This window comes from Amia ocellicauda, chromosome 19, assembly GCF_036373705.1.
Source record: "Amia ocellicauda isolate fAmiCal2 chromosome 19, fAmiCal2.hap1, whole genome shotgun sequence".
Taxonomy (NCBI): domain Eukaryota; kingdom Metazoa; phylum Chordata; class Actinopteri; order Amiiformes; family Amiidae; genus Amia; species Amia ocellicauda.
In genome coordinates, this window is record NC_089868.1 from 16,373,160 (window position 1) to 16,395,603 (window position 22,444).

At 40.9% G+C, this 22,444-nt stretch overlaps 5 protein-coding genes across 5 annotated transcripts; 3 read left to right on the plus strand and 2 right to left on the minus strand.

Annotated features, from left to right (window-relative positions):
* The first annotated feature begins 130 nt into the window (after window positions 1-130).
* Window positions 131-5,176, plus strand: LOC136714892 (NADH-cytochrome b5 reductase-like). The gene is given in 7 exon segments (XM_066692520.1): window positions 131-260; window positions 262-361; window positions 2,758-2,909; window positions 3,020-3,107; window positions 3,417-3,521; window positions 3,744-3,947; window positions 4,046-5,176. Coding segments are annotated over 7 exon segments (936 nt in total). The 5' UTR covers window positions 131-177; the 3' UTR covers window positions 4,250-5,176.
* Window positions 4,047-15,207, plus strand: cdcp2 (CUB domain containing protein 2). The gene is made up of 7 exons (XM_066692517.1): window positions 4,047-4,139; window positions 10,253-10,364; window positions 11,984-12,331; window positions 12,766-13,107; window positions 13,324-13,677; window positions 14,006-14,184; window positions 14,412-15,207. The coding sequence occupies exons 2-7, from the start codon at window positions 10,298-10,300 to the stop codon at window positions 14,727-14,729; spliced, it is 1,608 nt and encodes a 535-aa protein (XP_066548614.1). The 5' UTR covers window positions 4,047-4,139; window positions 10,253-10,297; the 3' UTR covers window positions 14,730-15,207.
* Window positions 5,175-8,690, minus strand: LOC136714893 (dynein light chain Tctex-type 4-like). The gene is made up of 5 exons (XM_066692521.1): window positions 8,593-8,690; window positions 8,014-8,117; window positions 7,162-7,290; window positions 6,957-7,037; window positions 5,175-5,994 (listed from the first exon to the last, which is right to left on the minus strand). Exons 2-5 carry the CDS (start codon window positions 8,113-8,115, stop codon window positions 5,647-5,649), a joined length of 660 nt encoding a protein of 219 aa, XP_066548618.1. The 5' UTR covers window positions 8,116-8,117; window positions 8,593-8,690; the 3' UTR covers window positions 5,175-5,646.
* Window positions 15,208-16,109: 902 nt separating the features above from the next.
* Window positions 16,110-18,193, minus strand: tceanc2 (transcription elongation factor A (SII) N-terminal and central domain containing 2). The gene is made up of 5 exons (XM_066692522.1): window positions 18,005-18,193; window positions 17,497-17,706; window positions 17,251-17,392; window positions 16,874-17,067; window positions 16,110-16,468 (listed from the first exon to the last, which is right to left on the minus strand). The coding sequence occupies exons 2-5, from the start codon at window positions 17,593-17,595 to the stop codon at window positions 16,274-16,276; spliced, it is 630 nt and encodes a 209-aa protein (XP_066548619.1). The 5' UTR covers window positions 17,596-17,706; window positions 18,005-18,193; the 3' UTR covers window positions 16,110-16,273.
* Window positions 18,194-18,387: 194 nt separating this feature from the next.
* tmem59 (transmembrane protein 59) lies at window positions 18,388-22,214 on the plus strand. Its single transcript, XM_066692519.1, has 8 exons — window positions 18,388-18,624; window positions 18,969-19,074; window positions 19,380-19,474; window positions 19,577-19,729; window positions 19,933-20,014; window positions 20,226-20,352; window positions 20,815-20,932; window positions 21,155-22,214. The coding sequence occupies exons 1-8, from the start codon at window positions 18,469-18,471 to the stop codon at window positions 21,302-21,304; spliced, it is 987 nt and encodes a 328-aa protein (XP_066548616.1). The 5' UTR covers window positions 18,388-18,468; the 3' UTR covers window positions 21,305-22,214.
* Window positions 22,215-22,444: the final 230 nt, after the last annotated feature.

A 22,444-nucleotide genomic window follows, 5' to 3' on the forward strand; every position in this document is an offset into this window, starting at 1 on the left:
TAACGCACATTAAAAACATCAACATACAACAGTATATTCTGTTTAAGTTCAGCTTTCGTTTTGGAAGTCTCCTAAAAGATCGTACGTTATGTAAACATGTTGTAAGTTGTAGATGATCCCTTGACGGGCTGTCAGCGGCGTTATTGACAGGCATCCGCGGCGCCGCTTCCTCAGCAGATGCAGTGCCGGGCTGAGGAGGAGGAGGAGGAGGAGGAGGAGGAGGACTGGCTCCGGCTGAGGCCGCAGGAGCCGCTGTCCTCGGCCGTGCGTGTTTGACACTTACGAGCGGGACCTGGAGAGATGGACCCGGGCCAGAGAGAGCAGAGACCGGTCCCTTCTCGCCGAGGACCGGGCGGCAGGGGTGAGCAGCAGCTCCAGTGCGTGTGTCTGACTGGGCATGTGGGAGTCTGTTCTTTCTAAAGTGCGATTTCCAATGATCAATACATCGGGGTGAAACGCAGCCTACAGTATTGTGTCTTAGGGGGCAGTGGGTGTTTGTAGGGGGCAGGTAAGGCTCTTAATATGACATTTAACATGTTTGTATTAACATATTTTTGGTCCTGTAAGACACTTTATAATCTTGCATTTCACCATGTTTTTTCTCACGTTTCAACTATGGTTGTACCATGTAAATAACATTTTTACTATGATTTCACATTGATAATACCATTAGTTTACCAAAATATTACCACATTGGAACCATGTTTTTATCATGGTACGCTACACTTGACCATTTTTGTACCATGGTAAACTACACATTACTAATCTACACCACACTACATCTTACTTTATTTTTACCACGGTGCACCACACTAAATTACTCTAGGACAGGGGTAGTCAATTATTTTTTGTCAGGGTCCAAATTTCTTGGTCAAGGTCCGGACTCCAGAGGGGGAAAACAAAAACACCTCCAAATAAAATGTTTAAATAGATGTAAATATTAAGTATTAAAGCACTTTCAGACCACTTTTAATTGTGGTAATTTGGTAAAGATTATTGTAGGCATATACACTCACCTAAAGGATTATTAGGAACACCTGTTCAATTTCTCATTAATGCAATTATCTAACCAACCAATCACATGGCAGTTGCTTCAATGCATTTAGGGGTGTGGTCCTGGTCAAGACAATCTCCTGAACTCCAAACTGAATGTCTGAATGGGAAAGAAAGGTGATTTAAGCAATTTTGAGCGTGGCATGGTTGTTGGTGCCAGACGGGCCGCTCTGAGTATTTCACAATCTGCTCAGTTACTGGGATTTTCACGCACAACCATTTCTAGGGTTTACAAAGAATGGTGTGAAAAGGGAAAAACATCCAGTATGCGGCAGTCCTGTGGGCGAAAATGCCTTGTTGATGCTAGAGGTCAGAGGAGAATGGGCCGACTGATTCAAGCTGATAGAAGAGCAACTTTGACTGAAATAACCACTCGTTACAACCGAGGTATGCAGCAAAGCATTTGTGAAGCCACAACACGTACAACCTTGAGGCGGATGGGCTACAACAGCAGAAGACCCCACCGGGTACCACTCATCTCCACTACAAATAGGAAAAAGAGGCTATAATTTGCACAAGCTCACCAAAATTGGACAGTTGAAGACTGGAAAAATGTTGCCTGGTCTGATGAGTCTCGATTTCTGTTGAGACATTCAGATGGTAGAGTCAGAATTTGGCGTAAACAGAATGAGAACATGGATCCATCATGCCTTGTTACCACTGTGCAGGCTGGTGGTGGTGGTGTAATGGTGTGGGGGATGTTTTCTTGGCACACTTTAGGCCCCTTAGTTGCCAATTGGGCATCGTTTAAATGCCACGGCCTACCTGAGCATTGTTTCTGACCATGTCCATCCCTTTATGACCACCATGTACCCATCCTCTGATGGCTACTTCCAGCAGGATAATGCACCATGTCACAAAGGTCGAATCATTTCAAATTGGTTTCTTGAACATGACAATGAGTTCACTGTACTAAACTGGCCCCCACAGTCACCAGATCTCAACCCAATAGAGCATCTTTGGGATGTGGTGGAACGGGAGCTTCGTGCCCTGGATGTGCATCCCACAAATCTCCATCAACTGCAAGATGCTATCCTATCAATATGGGCCAACATTTCTAAAGAATGCTTTCAGCACCTTGTTGAATCAATGCCACGTAGAATTAAGGCAGTTCTGAAGGCGAAAGGGGGTCAAACACAGTATTAGTATGGTGTTCCTAATAATCCTTTAGGTGAGTGTAGATAAACATAGTAGAAACTTTTCAAGCATTTCATGTCTTACTAGGTTGAAGTCTTAATCACTTCCCTTTATCACTGTCCACTGTTCAAAATTGAGGGCAAAGAGGATTGATGAATTCAGGGCGGGGGGTCTGGTGGTCCTCCCCCCAAAGATTTTTAAAATTTAAATTTAGCTCAAAATCTCCATGAAATCCATGAAATCAGGCAGATTTGGACTCAAACATATCTTTGCTTCACAACCACATATCTCCAGCGAAAAACACATATCAACTGAGATTATACATGCAAACTAGACGCTGTTTCTGGTGCTGGTCAATCACAGATCTATTTCAGTGGGTCTCTGGGATTGAAACGGGTGAGGATGCACAATTTTCGATTTGTGCACCTGCTAGAAATATGCGTCCTCATTGGAAATCGGCTGTTTCCACCACTGATGTAGGAGTTTCTAGGTGAACACATGCTATGGCACCGTGGACACTAGGAGCCATCCTTTAGGAAACTGACACCTCCTGTGTTTCCTTTGCAGCCGAGGAATGACACAGTCCTAAGTACAGAGTCTTTCAGTGCCTTTCCATTGGAGTCTGTGGAGGTGTTAACAAGCGACACGTGCCTGTACAGATTCAAGCTGCCAACTGGTGGCAGTCTGGGACTAGGCTTGGGACAGCACCTTGTGTTAAGGTACAGTGTCTGCATACTGGACATCTAGCTCTGTGGAGAAAATCTCACCCTGATATGTGTTAAAGGCAGTGCTGTGTTGGTGATTGATAATGGTGTAATTTGTGTTGCAGGGGTGCTGTTGAAGGCCTCGAGGTTCAGAGAGCATACACTCCCATCAGCCCGGTCAGTGCAGAGGGGTACTGTGAGTTTCTCATCAAGGTAATGGCTAGGGTCTAGTCGCTATAGGTGTTTAACTAAGTATATGATTTTCAATGAATGACTGTCAAAGTATTTCTTACTATTTATTGACAGCAAATTGTTTAGGTGCCCAGGTTATCTAGGCCAAAAAAAAATAAATAATAATATTCAAGCTGCTGTGACTTTTGGAATTGTGTTTTAGGAGAAATCACAAACTTTTTTTTTCAACTGAATTGTATTTTTTCTCAAACATGTAGTATATCTATGGTTGGGTGTTCATCTTTAACTTTAATATCCAGTGAGTTCAGCTTGATGTCTGCTCTTCCCCAGGTCTACACAGAAGGGCTGATGTCACATTATATACAGACTTGGAAGGAAGGAGATCTTGTCCAGTGGCGCGGCCCATTTGGAGGCTTTCTCTATAAGCCCAATACGGTCTGTCATGGCTCTTAGAACGATTTGTGGCTTGTTCCTAGCTTTCACAATTACAATAAAGATATACAACAATACAATGTGTGTTTCACTGACAGTAACTTAATTTCAGAACAGCACAAAACATTACCCACGTGTTGTGATAGTTGTTTCGGTACAGTCCAGTCATCAGGCCCCGGACAGAATGGTTAAAGTTGTAAACGTCCATTGTTTCTTGCATTCCAGTATGGACAGCTTCTGATGATTGCTTCAGGCACTGGGATAGCACCCATGATCCCCCTCATCCAGCACATAACAGACGACAAAGAGGACGAGACATCTGTCACACTGGTGGGCTGCTTCAGGACGTATAAGGACATCTATATGAGATCCTTTCTGCAGGAACAGTCACGGTTTTGGAACATTACCACTTATTTTGTGCTTAGCGAGGTGAGAGAATTTGCCGCAGAAACAGACGTCCACATACATTGTTGCTGAAGGTGAGTCTCGGACAGCTTTACCGCTTGTTGGTTCTCATTCTCACACAGGAGGAAAACCTTGACAGTCTTCCCTGGAGTTACCGTGAGAAGACACACCTGGGCCGACTGAACCTGGAGGTGCTGAAGGCTTTGGTGAAGTGTTGTAAGAAACCACCCTTTGCAGTAATATGTGGCTCCATAGCCTTCAATGAAGACACATTCAACCTTCTGCGGAAATTAGGATTGGAAGAGGAGTCCTGTTTTAGGTTTTAAAGCCAGGTGGAAGTGAGGATTAAGGGAGAAATCTTACAGCACAATGAGATGCATTAGGGGGATAAAAACAATTGGCAATTCAGAAGAATTAAAAAATGATCTGATTGGAAATTAATGTTTAATCATATATATTTTGTAAACTTAATGTAGATGTTTTTGAACTTGAATCTTGCAATACCTTCAGTATGCATTACTGTACAGTTATTTAATGATGACTGGATAAGGAGTGGTTTCCTAACTGGGCTATAAAGTATGCTAATCATTATAAGTTGGAAAGGGTTTACAAATACCGCAGTGCAGGTAACATTCATTGTACCAGTTTGCCATAGACTGATGCTTATACTGTCCAATAGAATTATGTATTGTGGTTATAGCAAAACACTTTGAATGACTCTGATGAGTTGCATGTCTAGACAAGTACTGGCAGAGTTCTATTACCACCTGTTTGCAGTAATTATGGATAACCTCTGCACTTACACACTTCAGATCTGTGTGCTGAAATGTCACTGTTCTCCAAAGCAAACACTGCTTTTCTCAATAGCACAATTTGGTAGCTGTTGTGGCTATCAGCACAATATCACATGTACCAAAGGTTAATATGAAGAATTAACTCACTTAATTATAGTAAAGTACATAAGAGCAGCTCCTGTATAATGAGACCTGTAACAACTAGAAAAATAAACACCTTCGTTTGGAGTAAATTCAACCGCTCAACTGAACTGCTCACAGGCACTGCTGGTCTTGTGCGTTTCTCAGGTCTGCAGCGGCCTGAGCTTGTGAAAGTTTTCAACTTTCGTCTTTCCATCAGATGTTTCCATGCTTAATTCAAAGGAGATGCGGGTGAACTTTGAGGATCTTTTACATTTTAATATGCTGCATTCCTTTCTGCATAATAAAAACAATATTCTTTTTATTAAACCATGCAAACCTGTATGAAGTCTTTTATTGGAGTGTTTGGCCTGCTGCCCTGGGGGCACAGATGTCAGCTTGAATAACAATCCCTGATTACAGTACTGCTCTTTATGAACAAATATCACGGCTGGGTCACATATTTTGGATTTTGTACATGATTCCATATAAATGCTGGCTTAAGCTCTGCGGTTTGAGGTAAGCTTGTGTTCGCTTTTAAGAAAACCATCTGTTTTGTGCATATCGTATCCCAATATCAACTCAGATACAGGTCATCATCCTGATAGGGAAACAAACCCAGAGTTTATGGACTTTAACCTTCACCCGTTATCGAGATTTTAGAAAATTTTAAAACCAAGCAAGGAGTGAGGTCCGTGCTGTAGCCCTTTCACCGGACGGTGTAGGCAGGAGATATTTTCCACGTATTTTGAATGGCTGTTATTTTGGTTGTTGGTGTGTCTGAGTTTGCGGCCTGTCTGTGGAGCTGCTCACTCGCAGTACACTGCAAAGACGGTGGCCACACAGAACAGGGTGGTGCTCTCGTAGGTGAAGGAGGTGTAGCTGTCTGCGTGGGGGTCCCACAGGCAGCGGCTGGCCACCAAGATATCCTCCCTGGCTTTCTTACCTAGGGTGACCACACACACCATCTTGTACCGCGGTGGGCACACTGTCTTCACTAGACCTTTCAGCTCTTCGCTCAGCTCCTGGGTCAACCTGGTGCACAGCTTGGCCTCATAGGAGACTCCCTCCAACTTAGACCACAATAAGCCCTTCACCAACTGCTGGGCTTGAGCACAGGAGAACTTCTCTTGGGGTCTGGAGGAGGTGTCAGGGACCTGGAGGAAGTAGAAGGGGAAGAGGTTTGATGACTGGAAGTGAATGTGTTTGTTCTTCCCTTCTCCACTATAAAGTGGATCACAGCACACTATTTGTACGTCTTCTTCCTCTTGGAACTGCTTTAATGATAGAAGTTTTTTTATCATGAATTTATAAAGTTGTTTATCACCTTAATCTAAGGGATGCAAGACATTCACTCAAGGGACAGAAATCAAAGAAAACGAACGTTCTTCAGCTGCTGATAAGTGGATTTGTAACATTATAAAAAATACTTCATGTTTTAAGACATTTTGAACACAAGAAAGTCTCGAGCACTTGCATGGTAACTAAAGACTGTTCTTGTGTTTTACAGTCTACATTTGCATCTTGTGCCAGACCTATACTCAGAGGTTATCAGTTGACAGCTTGTGGCTCCCTGTCATAGATTAATGTGTGCCATCTGAGTTTAACTTTTACAGTCCCCTTTATAGTGTTCTGCTTTTGTTCAAATATTTGCATGTGCAGTTTTTATCATTTGAAGTGCCAGTGCTTGGCCTGGAAAATTTAAATTTCCGTGTTAGAATCAGTGGTATCAGTTTTCCAGTCTTGATTTGAAATTCAAATTCTAGGGCAGAATGAATCTGTAATACAGTTACTCACTGGGCCTGGTGGAATCTACCAATAAATAGTTTCTGTACATAATTTCAATGTTATTTCTTGTTGGCTGTGGCTACAATGTACACAAATGCACCTCCAATCTAAATGTGTAGTAACTAATGTAGCATGTTATTGTACAGTCGGATCACTGATATAGTTACGAAAATACATCAGATATTTTAGTTATGAGACTTTAAGTCAAATATTTGGTTCATTCACAAAATCCTGAATGCAGTTGTTTGCCATTGAAATTGCACACTTGAGAAAGCAGTCCCCACCCTGTGTCTAGATCAATAGGCATTCCTGTTCTTGTATCAAAGCTTACCCTTTCATCAGTAACCGGGGCAGGCTTATGCAGGTGGGACCCGCTGCTTTTCTTGGTGGCTATTTTTAAAGCTGTCCGCTCCTGCAAGTCACATCAATTAACAAAAATTATAATACTTTGATTAATGAACATGGTCAATGTTATAATAAAATAACAAAATATACCAGGAAAATCTATTACTATATTTTTTCTTGTGCATTATTACCTTCAGGCTCTTGGTGAACCTTTGTGCGGCCAGCAGTCCCTTCAGGGTGATGGTCCCACTGTCCACAGCCCTGGCAGGGGCCACTCTGGAGGGCCTGTAGCCCACGGAGGGAGCCGACACAACTGAGGGCTGCCCCGGGACAAAAACGAACAGTGAGATTTGATTTGGCTGCATGAAAGAAACAATCTCTCCACTCTATTCAACTCAGGTTTTATATTCTTAAATCCTTTAGACTTGCGATTTTATTCCAAATTCCAAATGTATTCTTTTTACCAATTACAGATCCTAATGACAGTTTACTCCACACTTTGAGATCTGGGACACTGAGGGAAATAGCAGTAAGTGGCCGGGTAGTTATGTGTTGGCCAGAACATGCATATTTATTTTGTAGGTCATACATTCGTTCTGAGGAAACTTTTCAAAAAGTAGTTATGCAAAAGTGTATACTGTGACCCAGATGTTTTCTGGTGAAATTGTCACAGCAGAATTACATTGGGGTAGCATGGTTAAGGCGGTGTGAAGTGAAGCAGAAAATTACTGTTTGCCTGTTGTTGTTTTGGCTGCGTAGTTGTTTTGTATGTTGGTCTTAGTCTGCATTTCCAAGATTGACTGCTTTAATATATTTGTTCCTATGCATATTAAATCAGAGAACTGGAACCCCACCAAACTGAAGCAGATGACACAAAATGTCTCTGTTATGTGATCCTATATTTCTGCAGTAATGACCAAGCTGCTACATTTAAGTTCATTAGTGAGCGCAGTAATTCGTATTTTGACAGAATGATTTTCTTGATCATTTGAAGTGGTAACTGGTTTGTAGTTTAGAAATGCTGGTTTTGCTGAAATATGCACCTCTTTGACAATGTGATGGCCTCTGTCCTTCTTCTCCTTGTCCGGCGTTCTGGATATGACCTTGTTGCCTCTTGAAAGCATCTGGTCTTTTGAGTTATTCATTCCTGAACAAAATACTTTGGCAGTCAGAAATGCATGTTCCTTTTTTTCATGGAACAGTCCAATACTCCATTTTGTGGTTGAATGGAATATATATTACTCAAGGCATCAAAACTCGAGTACCAGAACATTGAAACAATACACAATTATTCCCAGCACAACTGCAAACTGCAGTTGGAAAATACATGTCATATGTCTTGCAAATCCACTTATTCTGAGTGATAATAATATAAAGTGCATTGTGAAAATAAACATGTGTACATAATTGTCTGCAACTTTCTATATACTCGATGGTGCTTTAAACAATGGCAATAAATCTAAGACTCAACTTTTTCCATGCAGAACTGCCAAGTGAAAAATGCTAAATTCAGGTCTCTCTTTTTGCACCAGAGCTCCTGTAGACCTAATTACATTTCCTGATCCATAAGCAACGTATAGTAGCAGTAAGTAGATTTGAAAGAAGTGAAAAAGATTGCCTACCAATGCTGTGTGCCTGGGCTCCAGTCAGTGTGATAGTGGCTTCTGTGTTGTTAATATGTGCCACCCCTCACTGCATGCTTGTGTGCTCCTGGGTTGCTAATGCTATAATGTTCTGTTACTCATTTAACTTCACCCTTTTGCCTTGCTAGGGCTGTGTCTTTGTAAACACTTAAAGTCAGAGTAGGACTGTACACGTGACACAGCGCTGCCCAAGTGCCATTTCAGGATTAAACATTATTATTATTATTATTACCATTAGTCATAGTAGTAGTTTTATATTGTAATTGTGACTTTGTTTTGGTGCTCTGTGTCCAAGCTATACATCCCATTTTGTCCAAATATTAAAGCACATATAGGACATTCTATCCATATTCTATGTAAAAGAGTCAAAACATTTGCTGTTTATTCTCGCTTGCAAATCTGGAATTGTTTCATAAACAGCTGACTGGTTCTCATGTAAAGTTTTTAAAAGTGTGATATGCTGCATATTCATAGCCCTTATAAGAAAGAATTAAATAAAAAAAACACGCACACAACACAAAAACTAAAAACACGCACAAAAAACTAAAACAAGAACAACTTTCTGACCCAGCAGTCACAAGCCCTTTGACTTAGGCTTATAGTGCAGAGTTACTGCTGTGTAAACACTACACCTATGTTAGATTGACATATAGTGGATTTCTGGTTAAACAAAACCTGTTTAATATGGCTTGCAAAGTAAATGGAGCAGTAAAAGAAACAGTCATAGAGACCTGGAAAAAACAAAACAGCTTCTACAACACTGCTGCCTCCCAAGTCAGGAAATAAAGCGGGTTTTTTTGGTAATATATCAGGGTGTCAGTATTGCAGTTGTAGCTTTCTTTGAGGGTGTGGTCTGAAACAGGTCACAAATGAGGGCTAACCCAGAAGCAGCCAATGAGCGTTGACCGTGCCCCAAGAAAATAGTTATGTGTGAACAGAGTAACTTTCTGCAATGAAAAATAAACTTTCTCTCCCATATTCCTATATGACACTTTTCCCCTGTTCTGTTATCATTATTTACCTCATATTTGCATAATGTCTTACAAGTGGTGCACATGTCCCAGGCTGAACTTCTTTGACCAAGAGCAGCAGACCAAACCCATGAAATTCACTAAGAAATACAGAGACAGTGCTTGTCTAAGATGGCGTTGTTTAAACCAACTCCTGCTAATTCAAATGAGAGGCTCGTCTGTCAGCTATGCCCCAGTGGTGGCTCAACACCTGACAGTGATCTCCAGACAACCATCAGAGCAGCTGACTCAGACCACTGGCCCCCTTGTTGCTTTGTATCGGGGGGGCACTTGTTCCTGTGAGTCATCAACAACACCTGCGGCCTGGTGCGACTGAGCACAGACTTGTCTTTATCTGTTCCACAGAGGACCCGTGTCAACCTTTTGTCACATTTATAAAACATTTATGCTTTTGCTCTAAACAGAGTGTACCGACATGGCATCTAGAACCGTGTAAATCACATGGATATTTGATACAGTTCATTAAAATTTAGTGGAGGAGGCGAGGGGCATATTGGATTACTAATTCAAACCAGCAATTCATTATTCATCACACTATTAATTCAACAACCATGAGCTGCTTTTTGGAACTATACAGTTAAATATTACCTTTCTCTTTGCTTCGTCAGGGACTACGACTACTGTGCTGAAGTCGGCAAAACCAAAACCAAAACATGTCATTCAGGATCGCCATCTTCATTCAGTTTCTCTATGTGTTTAGCAAGGCTGTGTCAAAAAAAGGTAAGACTTCCTTATTTGTAGAGGATTTCATTAATCAAATGGCACACTAACTAATGTGAGAAGGAAAAAAATATTTTATGGTACCCTCTGTCAAGACGTTTAGGCCAGACTGAAAACATATTGTTAGTTAATATGGCACATATTTTTAATCCCACAGTTGAAGTGATCGCAGGGATGGTTTAATTATACTACTAAATTGGTTGAAATGTAAGCAAAGCATTTAATCTTAAATTATTAACTTTAACCTGATGATCAGGCTATGTGATATACTGTATTTGTCAAAAAGTAGTTGCTGTATTTTTCCTGTTTGTTGTTTTGCTCCAGTGCAGTATTGCAATATTTAAATATTAGATGTTTAAAGTTTGATTATCTTGGTGAATATCATGGCAACTCTGATCTTTACAGGAGTAGATAAGTTCATAAACTCTGCGGTTGAAATGTGAAGTGTTTGTAAATCCTTTTGTCTTTTATCTTACAATACAATTTACTATTTTTCTTTAAAATAAATAATACTGCCTTGACAAGGGAACAAAGAGATTTACAGTTTGCTCAAGAATAAAAGGGAGGGTTATAAACAGGATACAGTTTTAGTGACATTGAATGAAAGGCAATGGGGTTGATTATCAGATAATACTGTAAACAACCATGTGCTGTACTCGAATTGATTGGATAATATGTAACTGTATACAGACTGTTTCCCCTTTAACTAAATATTCTGTAAAATGGAATTAGCATTGCAGCTTGAGTCTATAGAAAATATTGTCAAAAATAAAGACAGAGCCAGGAATTAATCATTACAAGAGTTAAATAAGAGGGACAACTAGACAGCTAGGAGGGCTTAAACGTATCATAAGATGACAGATTGTTGTGTAAGGTTAAGTGCTATGTTAATAGTAACCACTTTTATAGTTATTATAATTAATAATCCACATAATCATAATATAATTCCATTATAAACCTACTTAAATGATCAATTTAATAAAAAATATTAGACTTGTATTTGAACATGTTTCCAAACCCCAATGGATCACACAGCATGTGCAATGTTTACTGAAATGGAACAGGCAGGGGAACTGGCCAGACTTGAACGTTCAAAGTCAACCCACCAGAACATCACTTTAAACAGCATATCTGTACTTGTGCACTGACTGGAACATGGGCACAATTTGACCAGGGTCACCATTGCACTAAAGGCATAGGGCCAGCAGACGTATGTGAAGAGAGCCTTTCTGAAATGTATCTGGCTCATTTATTCCTGTTATTTCAGGCCCATCTACTTTGCTTGGTGGGGGGAACTGGCACCTGGTTAAAGAATAAATGATCTATAAAACAGTGATCCTCATTCATGACCTTTAAACTCATGTTCTTTAGATGCCTGTTACATTAAAAATACAAATCTTAGTTCATTATGCGGTGCTTTAAGAGCTAAATTGACTGGTTTTAAGATTACTAATAAAACAACAGATATGAAAAATACTCTTTATACACACTAGGTCACAAGTTAACACTTTCTGAACAGGTGTTTCAGCTCAAGGCTATTGGAAGCTTCTGGTGCAAAATGTAATGTTCATGAAAAAATGCATTGTCTGAGTTCTTGATTTATATCAAATCTTAATCAGGAGTCAAGTGTGGTGGCATCCTCTCCTCACCTAACGGCAACGTATCCAGTCCCAACTTCCCTGGTCTCTACCCTTACGACACACACTGTGCGTGGCTCATCGTGGTGGCAGAGGGCTCCTCCGTCCTGCTCACCTTTCACCATTTTGACCTGGAATACCACGATGACTGTGCATACGATTACGTTAAGATCTACAATGGCATCTCTGAAGACGAGGGGAACCTCCTGGGGACGTTCTGTGGGGACGACTCTCCTCCCCAGTTCACCTCTTCCTGGCACGTCATGTCCCTCATCTTCCACTCAGACAGACATGTGGCACACGAGGGCTTCTCTGTTGGCTACAAGAAAGGTAATTCAGCACGCACAGTGGCAGTTGTTATCAGTTAGTGAATAGTTGATTAAATTAAGTTGTCAAAAGCTCGGGTTAATTAAAACTTTAATTCTTTGGCTCTTAAGGACCAAGAGTCAACAGGGTTGCCATCCTTACAGAATTGTTCTGTGGACCACCAAAAAATCCAAGAAAGGGATCTAAATGTCTGTTAAATATTGACTTACATTTATCCTGTAATTATGTTCTTTCTATCTACATTGACATTAAGTTAGAGATTTATATTTTAGGTGCTACATTTGAGATTGTTATATTTGATTCCAGAGTATTTTTTGTTTTGTTATTTCTTGTTAAGTTAACGGTTAGAATCGGTGTCAGCATCTTTCAATGGAAGCTCTTTGGGATTCTCTAAAGCAGCTGACATCTCCACATGTCTCTGTGTTCGCTCTTGGCAGATGTCTGTGGAGGAGTGCTGATGGGTCTCTCGGGCATCATAGCCAGCCCTGACTACCCTGATAATTACCCCAATAGTGCCGAGTGCTCCTGGACCGTGCGTGTGTCCAACCGCACCGTCGTCAGCCTGGTCTTCCTCGACTTCCAGCTGGAGAATAACGAGGAGTGCAACTTCGACTATGTGGCTCTCTTCGACGGCCCCACGGTCAGCCACAAACACCTGGGAAACTACTGTGGCAGCGACGGGCCCCCCAATACCATCTCCAGCTCCAACCAGCTGCTGGTAGTCTTCAAATCTGACTTCAATATTGGAGGCAGGGGCTTCAAAGCTCATTACTATTCAGGTAGGGGTCCAGGCCACAGGAATGAAGCAGCACTTGCTTGACATCTTGTTTGGCAAATTCTTGCATGTGATTTCATTTCCAAGGCTTGTCAGAAGTCAGGAAATTGATAACCATTGCACAGTTTAATGATTCTTTATGCATATATCCATATTCTCTTTAATTGTGTGTATAATTTAGCATCTTCTCATCCTTCATTCTTATTATTTTCAAATACAGGGGAATGCCAGCAAATTCTTACAGGCATTAAGGGGAATTTCACTAGCCCTCAGTATCCCAATATCTACCCCAACAACATCAACTGCCACTGGACAGTGAATCTGGCCACAGGATACCGAATCAAGCTGTTCTTCTCCGACATGGGGCTGGAGGACAGGAACAGTCTGACCGATGCCTGCGACTACGACTCCCTGGCTGTCTATGACGGCAGCAGTGAACAAGATGCTCTGCTGGGGCGGTGGTGCGGGTCTGATTTGCCACCCTCTCTGCTCTCCAAATCCAGCAAACTCCTAGTCGTCCTGAACACTGACCGTAACTCAGCCTACAGGGGTTTCTCTGTGTCCTACACTGGAGGTGAGTGGCTTGGCAATGCTTCCAGCTGACCTGGGGCCGGAGTGGAGGCTGGTAACTAACAGGAGGGCACCGACCACAGCAACAGTGTTGTCACTCTGTGTGTAGTACAGCAGATTCCCAGTGATATATCTAAGATGATGCTAATTCTTTCCTTCTTAAGAAATACATTCATGGTTAATTCTTCCCTCATTAAAAAAACAGTTTGTTACAGAAGATTTAGTAGCTCTTAGAGTGTAAGTGGTGAGAAAAGAAGGCACTGTGTGCTGCTGACTGGGCTTGGGAAACAGTGTCCTGACTTGTTGGTTTTGCTGTGTTTCTGTCCTCCCAGTGGTTCCAGTCAATGTGAGTTGCTCCAGGACGGACTTCCAGATCCATATCCCCCAGCAGGCCCTGCCACAGTTAGAGCGCTACAATATTTACCTGGGGAGCCCCACCTGTGCCGCTCAGATGACAGCAACGACCTACAAGATCATGGCCAGATTCATGTCCTGCGGCACAAAGTCTCAGGTTAATCCAAAACTTAAACAGGAATATCTGCTCCGTTATCAATAATGCATGAAGATTAATTACATTTAAAGTAATTGAGATGAAAACCTGACTGACAAGGTTAGGCAATAGTGATCTCTCTCTCTCTCTCTCTCTCTCTCTCTCTCTCTCTCTCTCTCTGTCTCTGTGTACAAATGATTTGTAATCTTGACACATTTAGCATTAGAGCTTTTATTTTCACTTTGCAGAAAAGGAACGACACCATGATGATGGTGAACACTCTCTACATTGACTTCTCTGATGGACATCAGGAGAACATCCAGGAGTATGAGGTGCTGTGTGAACCCAAACGCAAGGAGGCCTCAGTCAACATCATTACAGGGGAGGAGCGCGACCTGCTCAACCAGCTAGCCCAGGGCAAAGAGAACGCGAATGGGGAGAACGCAGACCCCTCTGATTCCGACAGCTTCCGCGGACAGGACACCAGTGACATCGTCTTCATCAGCATCTGTGCTCTAGCTGGTATCCTCATGCTAATTGCCATTATTGGCTTAGTTCTGCTTTAAAGATACGTAGTTGCAGAGTACAGGGAGTCAATCACCAAAGCAAACATTCAACAACATAAACAATGATTGTAATATCAACAAATAATTTGACACTGGAGTAAGAAAAGCACCACAAATATTAAGTGTCTGTTCTTTATCTAGCAATTTCTCAGAGATATGAGGGTATTCTGACTTTAAAAAATATACTCATGCATTGCCCCAGCAAAGATACAATTATACAAAGTCTCAATAACTATTTCTTTCTCCTCATGCTTCTCCTTACCCAGGACTCATTCGGATTTACAAGTTTTCAAATCACTGGTGTTCACTCTGTATTCTTAACTAAGTTGATTATTTCTGCCTTCATGGAGCCGTGAATCCCCCTTAATGGTGATTTTTAAAGGTCGGAGTATCAATCATGTATTTCAGTAGTGGAAACTAGTTGGTGGAGTACAGCACTTTCTGTGAGCATACATTAAAGTAATACAATAACTATGAATCTAGCCAATTTGTGAATTCAAGGTGCAGTAGTGTTTGCATGACAGAATCCAGTACTATGTGTTTACATTGCCTAGCAAGATGAAGTACATGCTGAATATAGCCTTTGTTCATTCAGCTAGTTAATCAAAGCTTGTAGGTCCAACATTATAGCAACAGAAGGCAATTTTGCTCTTGGTATCCTAGTAATTGAGACACTTACCCTTGCATGTACAATTCATCTAAATTGGAGGAATCTCTGATGCCTAGTCTGATCAGTTACTTTTATTGAGAAACCAGGCCTTTAAAATCCTTATTATATGCTTAGCGCTTTTGGTAATTTAAGATCACAGTTTATGGTTTCAATAAATTAATAACAGTAAAACGACTTTGGACCTACACACCATTCAATACACTCAAACTCTTTGGAATAACCCATTACCATCCAAACTGACTCATTGCTATACACCTTCATCAGAGAGAAATGAACACACATTTCTAGAGATGTACACTGTAAAGTCAGCCACTTCTGCTATCCTGCAATCCTATAATACAAAGAGCAAAGTGCAGGACAAGCACAGCCCCTACTGGCAATGCTTACCTGTTGGACTAGGTAAGGTTAAACAGGGTTGTGGTTAAGGAAAGCCTTGGACTAAGATTGGGGATGAGGTCTGACTCTAGGGTTACATGTGTTAGCAATATTAGTAGATTGTGACTCTTTGAAAATGCCCATTGTTCACTATTTCAATGGCACACAGCACCACCTAGCGTTCACAATGCAGGTTTCATCTTCATTTCAACAGTATGTAGATCATATATTGCATTTGCTTTGTGTTGAAAATGTTTTCCCCCTTATTCCCCTATCCATGGTGTCAGGATTTGGTGTTCATTTTGGAGCTCAAATAAACCAACACACAACATACATTAAAAAAAAATAAGTATTTTATTAACAACCTAAAAGTAAAACATATTAAAAAACTGCCATCTCAGTGCTCCGGATCACATTTGTGCTTTTTAAGTTATGCTGCATCTGAAATCCTGCAGCATAAACCCATTTCTTTCCATCAGACATCCTGCAGTCAGTGCCATTAAGTCTGTTTTTTGTGGGACTTGACAAGCTGGTTGACTGGCAGCTTGCTGTCTCGGACCTGGGTGCGAATATCGGCTTTGTGTTTTAGGGCAAACACCAGTGCCCTCACAGTCCGGCGGTACGCCCCGTTGATGAGGCGAGAACACTGATGGAAAACCTCTCTCTCAATGTTTTCGATAAGGGCATGATCGATCTGAAAGAACAAATAGAGAACACAGTAAGTGCTGTGAGCTTTAACTTAGAAGCTGTACACATTATTTAGCTATTCATTTTTAACAGTCACATGGGAACCCACCTTGTTTTGATGTGTCAAATGCATATTCTTACTTGTTTATTCCAATACTATCATGTACATTTTCAGTACCATAAGGGTATTTGACCACAGACCTATATACCCTTCAATTTTCACTAAGAAGAATAATATACCCACATTTATTTCTAATTTAATCCTCATGAATATTTTAACACGAGTTAAAACATGGGATAAAATAGACATGAAGGTCGGATGACTAAAAAATTACATTGATATATTTCTCTTGCAGTGACTTTTTTTTTACCTATAATTATTGCATTTAATTGATAAAAAAAAAAAAGTTACCTCCAACTCCATGGATTCTGCCAGCAGTTTCCTTGCATTGCTCCTCAGCCCCTCCGTCTGGGTGTCACACCGCACCTCTATGGAAGGTTTGTTGGCATTTTCTTCTATGAAAGTTTTCCACTGTGTGTAAACTTCACGGGCCAGAGCAGACACCTCAGGATCTGAATGTTTTCGCATTTTATTAACTGTATGACCTGGAAATGAAGGTTCACAGTTAGCAGGTACAGGCACACAATCACATAGGCTGTGCCATTGCCACAGTTTTCTTCCAGGAATCACAATATTCACATTTACACTCCCCTTGGATAAATGAGCACTGTATTAAAGCATGAAGAGTCCAATCTGAGAAATGGTCAGCTGTAACTCTATGGGCTCACCAATTTTCGTTGACCGGAGCACTTCTTTTGATGGCACTTTCTTGTTGAGCTCTGTTAAAGCCAGTAACAGGTTCTCCTTAGTCTGCCCAGACAGTTCCAGCATTGATTTAAACCTCTCGATGTCTTCTATCACCACCACTCTCTGGAATAAAAACCAATGGTGTCATAATGGATGCCCTTATTCTCACACCATGGTTGTAGACAACACAATGCAAAACATAGGTGACACTGTAAATGTGTACTTACCCTGAGAGACTCTATTGTTGCTTGTCTGTATACTTTGCCTGTTGTCCTCTTTTCCTGTGTTGGTTGCCCTTTCGGTTGCCTTATAACAAACCTGTCCATTTTGTGAAAACTATATAGCTTCTTTTAATACAATTGTGTTCTCAGACATAGAAATAAGCTGAGGACTGCTAAATCACGGGATGTAATGCTGTGCCCATCAGTTTGGTTGACCTATACAGACATTGGAATTCAAATACTCGTTTTATTCTTCTTTTAAAACGAATCACACTTGTCATTTGCAGCATCAACTAACCCCAGTTATACCAGGAAAATACCTATCACGAAAAACTGATTATAGCAACAGCCATAAAGATATATATATATTAAATGATCTACTGATGTCTCAAAGTAAAAACAAATTACTCCCAACGCGATATATTACAGTGTTTGATTTTAAAACAGTCAGCTTGTAGTTGCAAAGACCATCTATGTAAACCCCGCCCATTTACCATGAGAACTTCCGTATTACCCGAAACGGTGCATTGTGGGATTACATGTAGTTCTGGTGGCTCTTTTCTTCCGATCCATAAAACGGAAAACGGATTTCATATTCCAAGCTTTCTCTTTTAAAAACAATTGCATTTTTTAACACGATGCGCCTGAATTGCACAGTACTTCGACAGTGACACACATTTGCTCCCTCCACTTCATTTATTCGCCCGACGTACTTTTATCAATAAACAGGCGATTGGCCGCCTATAAAAATGCCTGACAGGTGTCTCCTGCAGGTGATTGGCCGCATACAAATGATTGACAAGCCCTCCCTGCGCAGTGATTGGCTGCGTAAATAAATGCGTGCCGGTTACTCCTCCCACATTCCGCGGTCTCCGGATCTGCCGCAAACTCCCGCGATAGCTTGGCGACCAGGCGTACAAACGAGCGAGACAGAGGAGCCGCACTGCGAAGGCATTTGTTTTGAACAACAAAACAAAGATGGAGGTGTGGAAGTTGTCCGGGGTTATCTTGAGTTTCTGCTGCTTACTGGTGTGCGCAGCTGCCTCACCCGATATATTTGACGGCGTTTTGGGAAATACAATATCCTGCCATAAGACCTGCCAGATGACGTACAGCCTGCACACCTACCCCCGGGTCAGTATAGCGAGGCTGCCTCCGATCAAATGTGTAAACGGACGCTTCATTGTAACGCATTATTTTATGTGGGTTGATATCTGTATTGCATGTTATATATATATATATATATATATATATATATATATATATATATATATATATATATATATATATATATATATATATATACACACACACACACGCATTTGTTCAGTTGATTCTGTAACGCCCTGCCCGTTTGAACGTGTTCCCGTTCTGTTGTTGATGTCAATCAGGAAATGGGAGCGACCAGCGCGTTTTAACGACTGAACTTTCTCTCTCTCTCCCTCTCTCTCCCCTGTCCTGGGCGGCCTGGCTCGTAGGAGGAAGAGCTGTATGCCTGCCAAAGAGGATGCCGACTCTTCTCTATTTGCCAGTTTGTGGGCGATGGAGAGGACTTGAACCACACTAAGTCCGAGTGCGATTCGGGTGAGTGCTGATGTGCGTTACTTTGTTCAGCTCACTTGTGTTGGCATCAATACAGTGACGTCCGTGGCCGTCTGGGGAAACTGCGTGCATGCACACTGATGCAAGATGTATATCAAGCAGCATGCATTTAATTGTTCCATTTACTGTAGACCTGCAGGCTGAATAAAACCGAATTAAAGGTGCACATCCTAAAACCAACTGTCATCCATCTGACCAAGTCATGTTTCATGCAGCCTCCAGCTTCGTTTGCATTAGCTCTCCTGTCTGGCTTTAATGCGATTGTATTTCCTGACCTCTTGCACTAGCTTGCCGTGAGGCTTACATGCAGTCAGAAGAGCAGTATGCCTGCAACCTGGGGTGTCAGAGCCAGCTGCCCTTTGCTGAGCAGAGACAGGAGCAGGTGAGGTCTTGCAGATCGTTGAGAGTCTTCATATTGGAGAGGTTTCAGAGATTGTCTTGTGTAACCGATTTAAGCAATTGTTAAAGTGTCTTTCTCTTGCAGTTATTGGCAATGATGCCCAGGATTCACCTTCTGTATCCTCTGACCCTTGTGAGAGGATTCTGGAATGACATGATGAGTTCTGCCCACAATTTTATTACCTCCTCATGGACTTTCTACCTGCAGGCGGATGATGGGAAGGTGGTTATATTTCAGGTAATGCGAGTTAGAAAAACAAAAACGGGAGATCTTTAAATCTGTGAGTGAGCACAGAAGCTCTGCACCCTTACAGAGATGCCAAAAGACGCATGCACCAAAACAAACAATACATCGCAGTAGATGCTTTTGAAATTCTGATCTTAATGATTCTTTGAACAAATACGTTTGTGACCTGGATGTGTTTGTTTGCTCCCCCTCAGACTGAGCCACAGATCCAGTTCATTCCTCAGTTTGAACTTCAGAAAGATGAGCTGAAGGAAACCTCTCCTGCAAAGACCTCCTGTAAGTCTGTAGAAAAGTTGGATGTACTCCATTTGTGGTTTTGTTTACATGGTCATCTTGAATTTTCTTTACTAAAGTATATTTACCTGCTCTTTTTCAGCAATACGTGTTTTATATTGAGTTGACTTATTTATCTTATCATATTTCTAACTGTTTTGAGATAGATTTTGTGTATTTATCATTTTGGCTTGTGTGTTTCATGTATAATCAGATCAACACCTTGACAGCCCAATCTTTAAAGATTACAACAAGGGATTTGTACAAGAACGTGAGACTAATGTTTACCTGGATAACAATGATGTGGACGATGACTACAACTTGTTTAGCTGTCTTTCAAGGTTGGTTTTCCACAGAGAACATTTTGATGAAAGGGATAAGAAGTACAGTTTAATTGAACAAATGCAATTTGTACTAACCTAAAGCTATAAAGGATACTTGTCATAATGTTTTCCTTTAGTTATGCATTATTTGTTAAGTGTTTTAAGCTTTAGTGCCCTCAAAGGGAAATGGATCTTTTATATAAAACAGATCCCCAGACTACATCGGGATTAGAGCTGGTCTTTGCCACTTGTAGCAGCTTGTCTGGAGATCAATAATGCTACTCTCAGTATAATCAGTGAGAGAGTAAGTGGGAGGATTACTTAAAAGTCCCCTCCGATCCTGCTTAAATGTCTGTATTTACTTTAATTACAACCCTGAGGAAACAATCTTGTTTGTGCAGTTTCACAACACACTAAACCCGTCTGGTAGAATATAAGTGTGTTATCCGTGTATCTGTATTGTGCTCTGTGCCGCATTAGAAACCCCTGGCTGCCCGGATGGATCTTGACAACCACTCTAGTGCTGTCGGTTCTGGTACTGATCTGGATTTGCTGTGCAACAGTCGCTACTGCTGTGGACCAGTATGTCCCAGCTGAGGTAAGATAAACTCCTGTGTTAATGCAAGGCTATATGATAATTTTATCTGCACCACCAGGACCCCTTTTTAAGACGCACCTCCTTTTTTCAAGCTGTGACTTTGATTTGTACAATCGTATTAAGGGGTGGGCGTCCCTTTCTATTTAGGGATTTAAGAAGCAAGCTCAATTAAGGAAATGGATATTTAGTTGTATCTAACAATATATTTAAACTGAATTGCAGAAGTTAAGCATCTATGGTGACATGGAGTACATGAAGGACCAGAAGCTTACCCCGTACCCAGCCTCCTCTCTGGTGATCATCAGTTCTGTGGCTGAGGAAGAAGCCGGGCCTTTACCATCAAAAGTCAACCTGAACCAGTCGGATATTTAGCATCTGGAGGGGTAAAAAGAAAAATGAATGGGGTGGGGGGTGACAACACAATGAGCCTGTGAAACATCAGTCTTATAAGTCTTACTCTTGTTTTTCTAAATTGCGTGGGTTACATGAAGTTTACTGGGTTAACCTATTACAATTTTAATTACTGATTTCAGGGCTGGCTTGCATCATCCTGTTTTTTTTTTTTTTTTTCTTGTCTTCTAAACCTTGGATTAGGAGAAGAGCGACCAATACTGTTGCTCTTTTGTAGATTTGCACTTTTTTGCAATACACTACCCAATAGTGTCCTGTTTAACCTTGAAGGATTGGTTCTATGGTATGTTTTAGGCCTCTGTTTGCTATAGTTGCAAACTGTTTAATTGTTCTGTGGTTTGTGCTAACCTTTTGGAACAGCTGGCCAACAGCCCAGGTTGTGTTCTGCCGCTGTTAAATTTAACAGATTGTTGAAATGTATGGGATTGGCACTGCCACTGGAAATGTCATATTCATTAGTGTGCTTCATTGATTTCAGTGGCAACAGCGTTTACTTTAAATTATTGTGTCCCTGTCATTCAGGCCAGTTATCTCTTATATAAAAAAAGAAAAACATGCATCAGAAGAAGATAAATAACTGAATGAATAAATAAATGCACCTTTGCTTAGACTAAGTCATCAGTGAAATGTTGGAATGGTCACCTGGAAATAATTATTTGTACAGACCAAAATGTGTGCTGGGTTGTAAATCTTTGCTACTGCAGGTATTAGGAGAGTTTACTATCTCATTATGCCTTTAGATATTTATAGGTATTTTGGCATTCTTGTCTCCACTTTGTAATGTTTAGTTTTGTTTTTTCTCATTTTTTTCATGATTAAATTTGGGGTTTGTCTTTGGAAAAATTAAATAAACTTTTGGAAGTCTGAATAAGCTTTTGAACTTTTATTCCTGTTTTTATTTGTGTTAACTTGCATATTTAGTTCAATCATACAAATAATTCTGTTGAACATAAACATTTCATTGTCTAAATGAGCATTCTAATTTTCCTTTAACAGCCTAGATTAAACTGCTGGTTGAATGTAGGATTCAATAGATCTTTTACAGGCTATGTGTGCAGATGCTTATATAGGAGCCTTAATTAAGAAACCTTAATTTCACAA

Excerpts from the sequence above, each read along its gene's own strand:
- LOC136714893 (XM_066692521.1), bottom strand. The coding sequence starts at position 8,115 with ATGAATAACTCAAAAGACCAGATGCTTTCAAGAGGCAACAAGGTCATA. Across the intron at positions 7,291-8,013 it reads GCCATCACATTGTCAAAGAG|CCCTCAGTTGTGTCGGCTCC; the intron begins GTGCATATTTCA and ends GTCCCGGGGCAG. Across the intron at positions 5,995-6,956 it reads CCCCGGTTACTGATGAAAGG|GTCCCTGACACCTCCTCCAG; the intron begins GTAAGCTTTGAT and ends TACTTCCTCCAG.
- cdcp2 (XM_066692517.1), top strand. The coding sequence starts at position 10,298 with ATGTCATTCAGGATCGCCATCTTCATTCAGTTTCTCTATGTGTTTAGC. Across the intron at positions 13,108-13,323 it reads CAAAGCTCATTACTATTCAG|GGGAATGCCAGCAAATTCTT; the intron begins GTAGGGGTCCAG and ends TTTCAAATACAG. Across the intron at positions 13,678-14,005 it reads CTCTGTGTCCTACACTGGAG|TGGTTCCAGTCAATGTGAGT; the intron begins GTGAGTGGCTTG and ends CTGTCCTCCCAG.
- tceanc2 (XM_066692522.1), bottom strand. The coding sequence starts at position 17,595 with ATGGACAGGTTTGTTATAAGGCAACCGAAAGGGCAACCAACACAGGAA. Across the intron at positions 17,393-17,496 it reads CAACAATAGAGTCTCTCAGG|AGAGTGGTGGTGATAGAAGA; the intron begins GTAAGTACACAT and ends TTTTTATTCCAG. Across the intron at positions 16,469-16,873 it reads CAGAATCCATGGAGTTGGAG|ATCGATCATGCCCTTATCGA; the intron begins GTAACTTTTTTT and ends TTGTTCTTTCAG.
- tmem59 (XM_066692519.1), top strand. The coding sequence starts at position 18,469 with ATGGAGGTGTGGAAGTTGTCCGGGGTTATCTTGAGTTTCTGCTGCTTA. Across the intron at positions 19,730-19,932 it reads GGAAGGTGGTTATATTTCAG|ACTGAGCCACAGATCCAGTT; the intron begins GTAATGCGAGTT and ends GCTCCCCCTCAG. Across the intron at positions 20,933-21,154 it reads ACCAGTATGTCCCAGCTGAG|AAGTTAAGCATCTATGGTGA; the intron begins GTAAGATAAACT and ends ACTGAATTGCAG.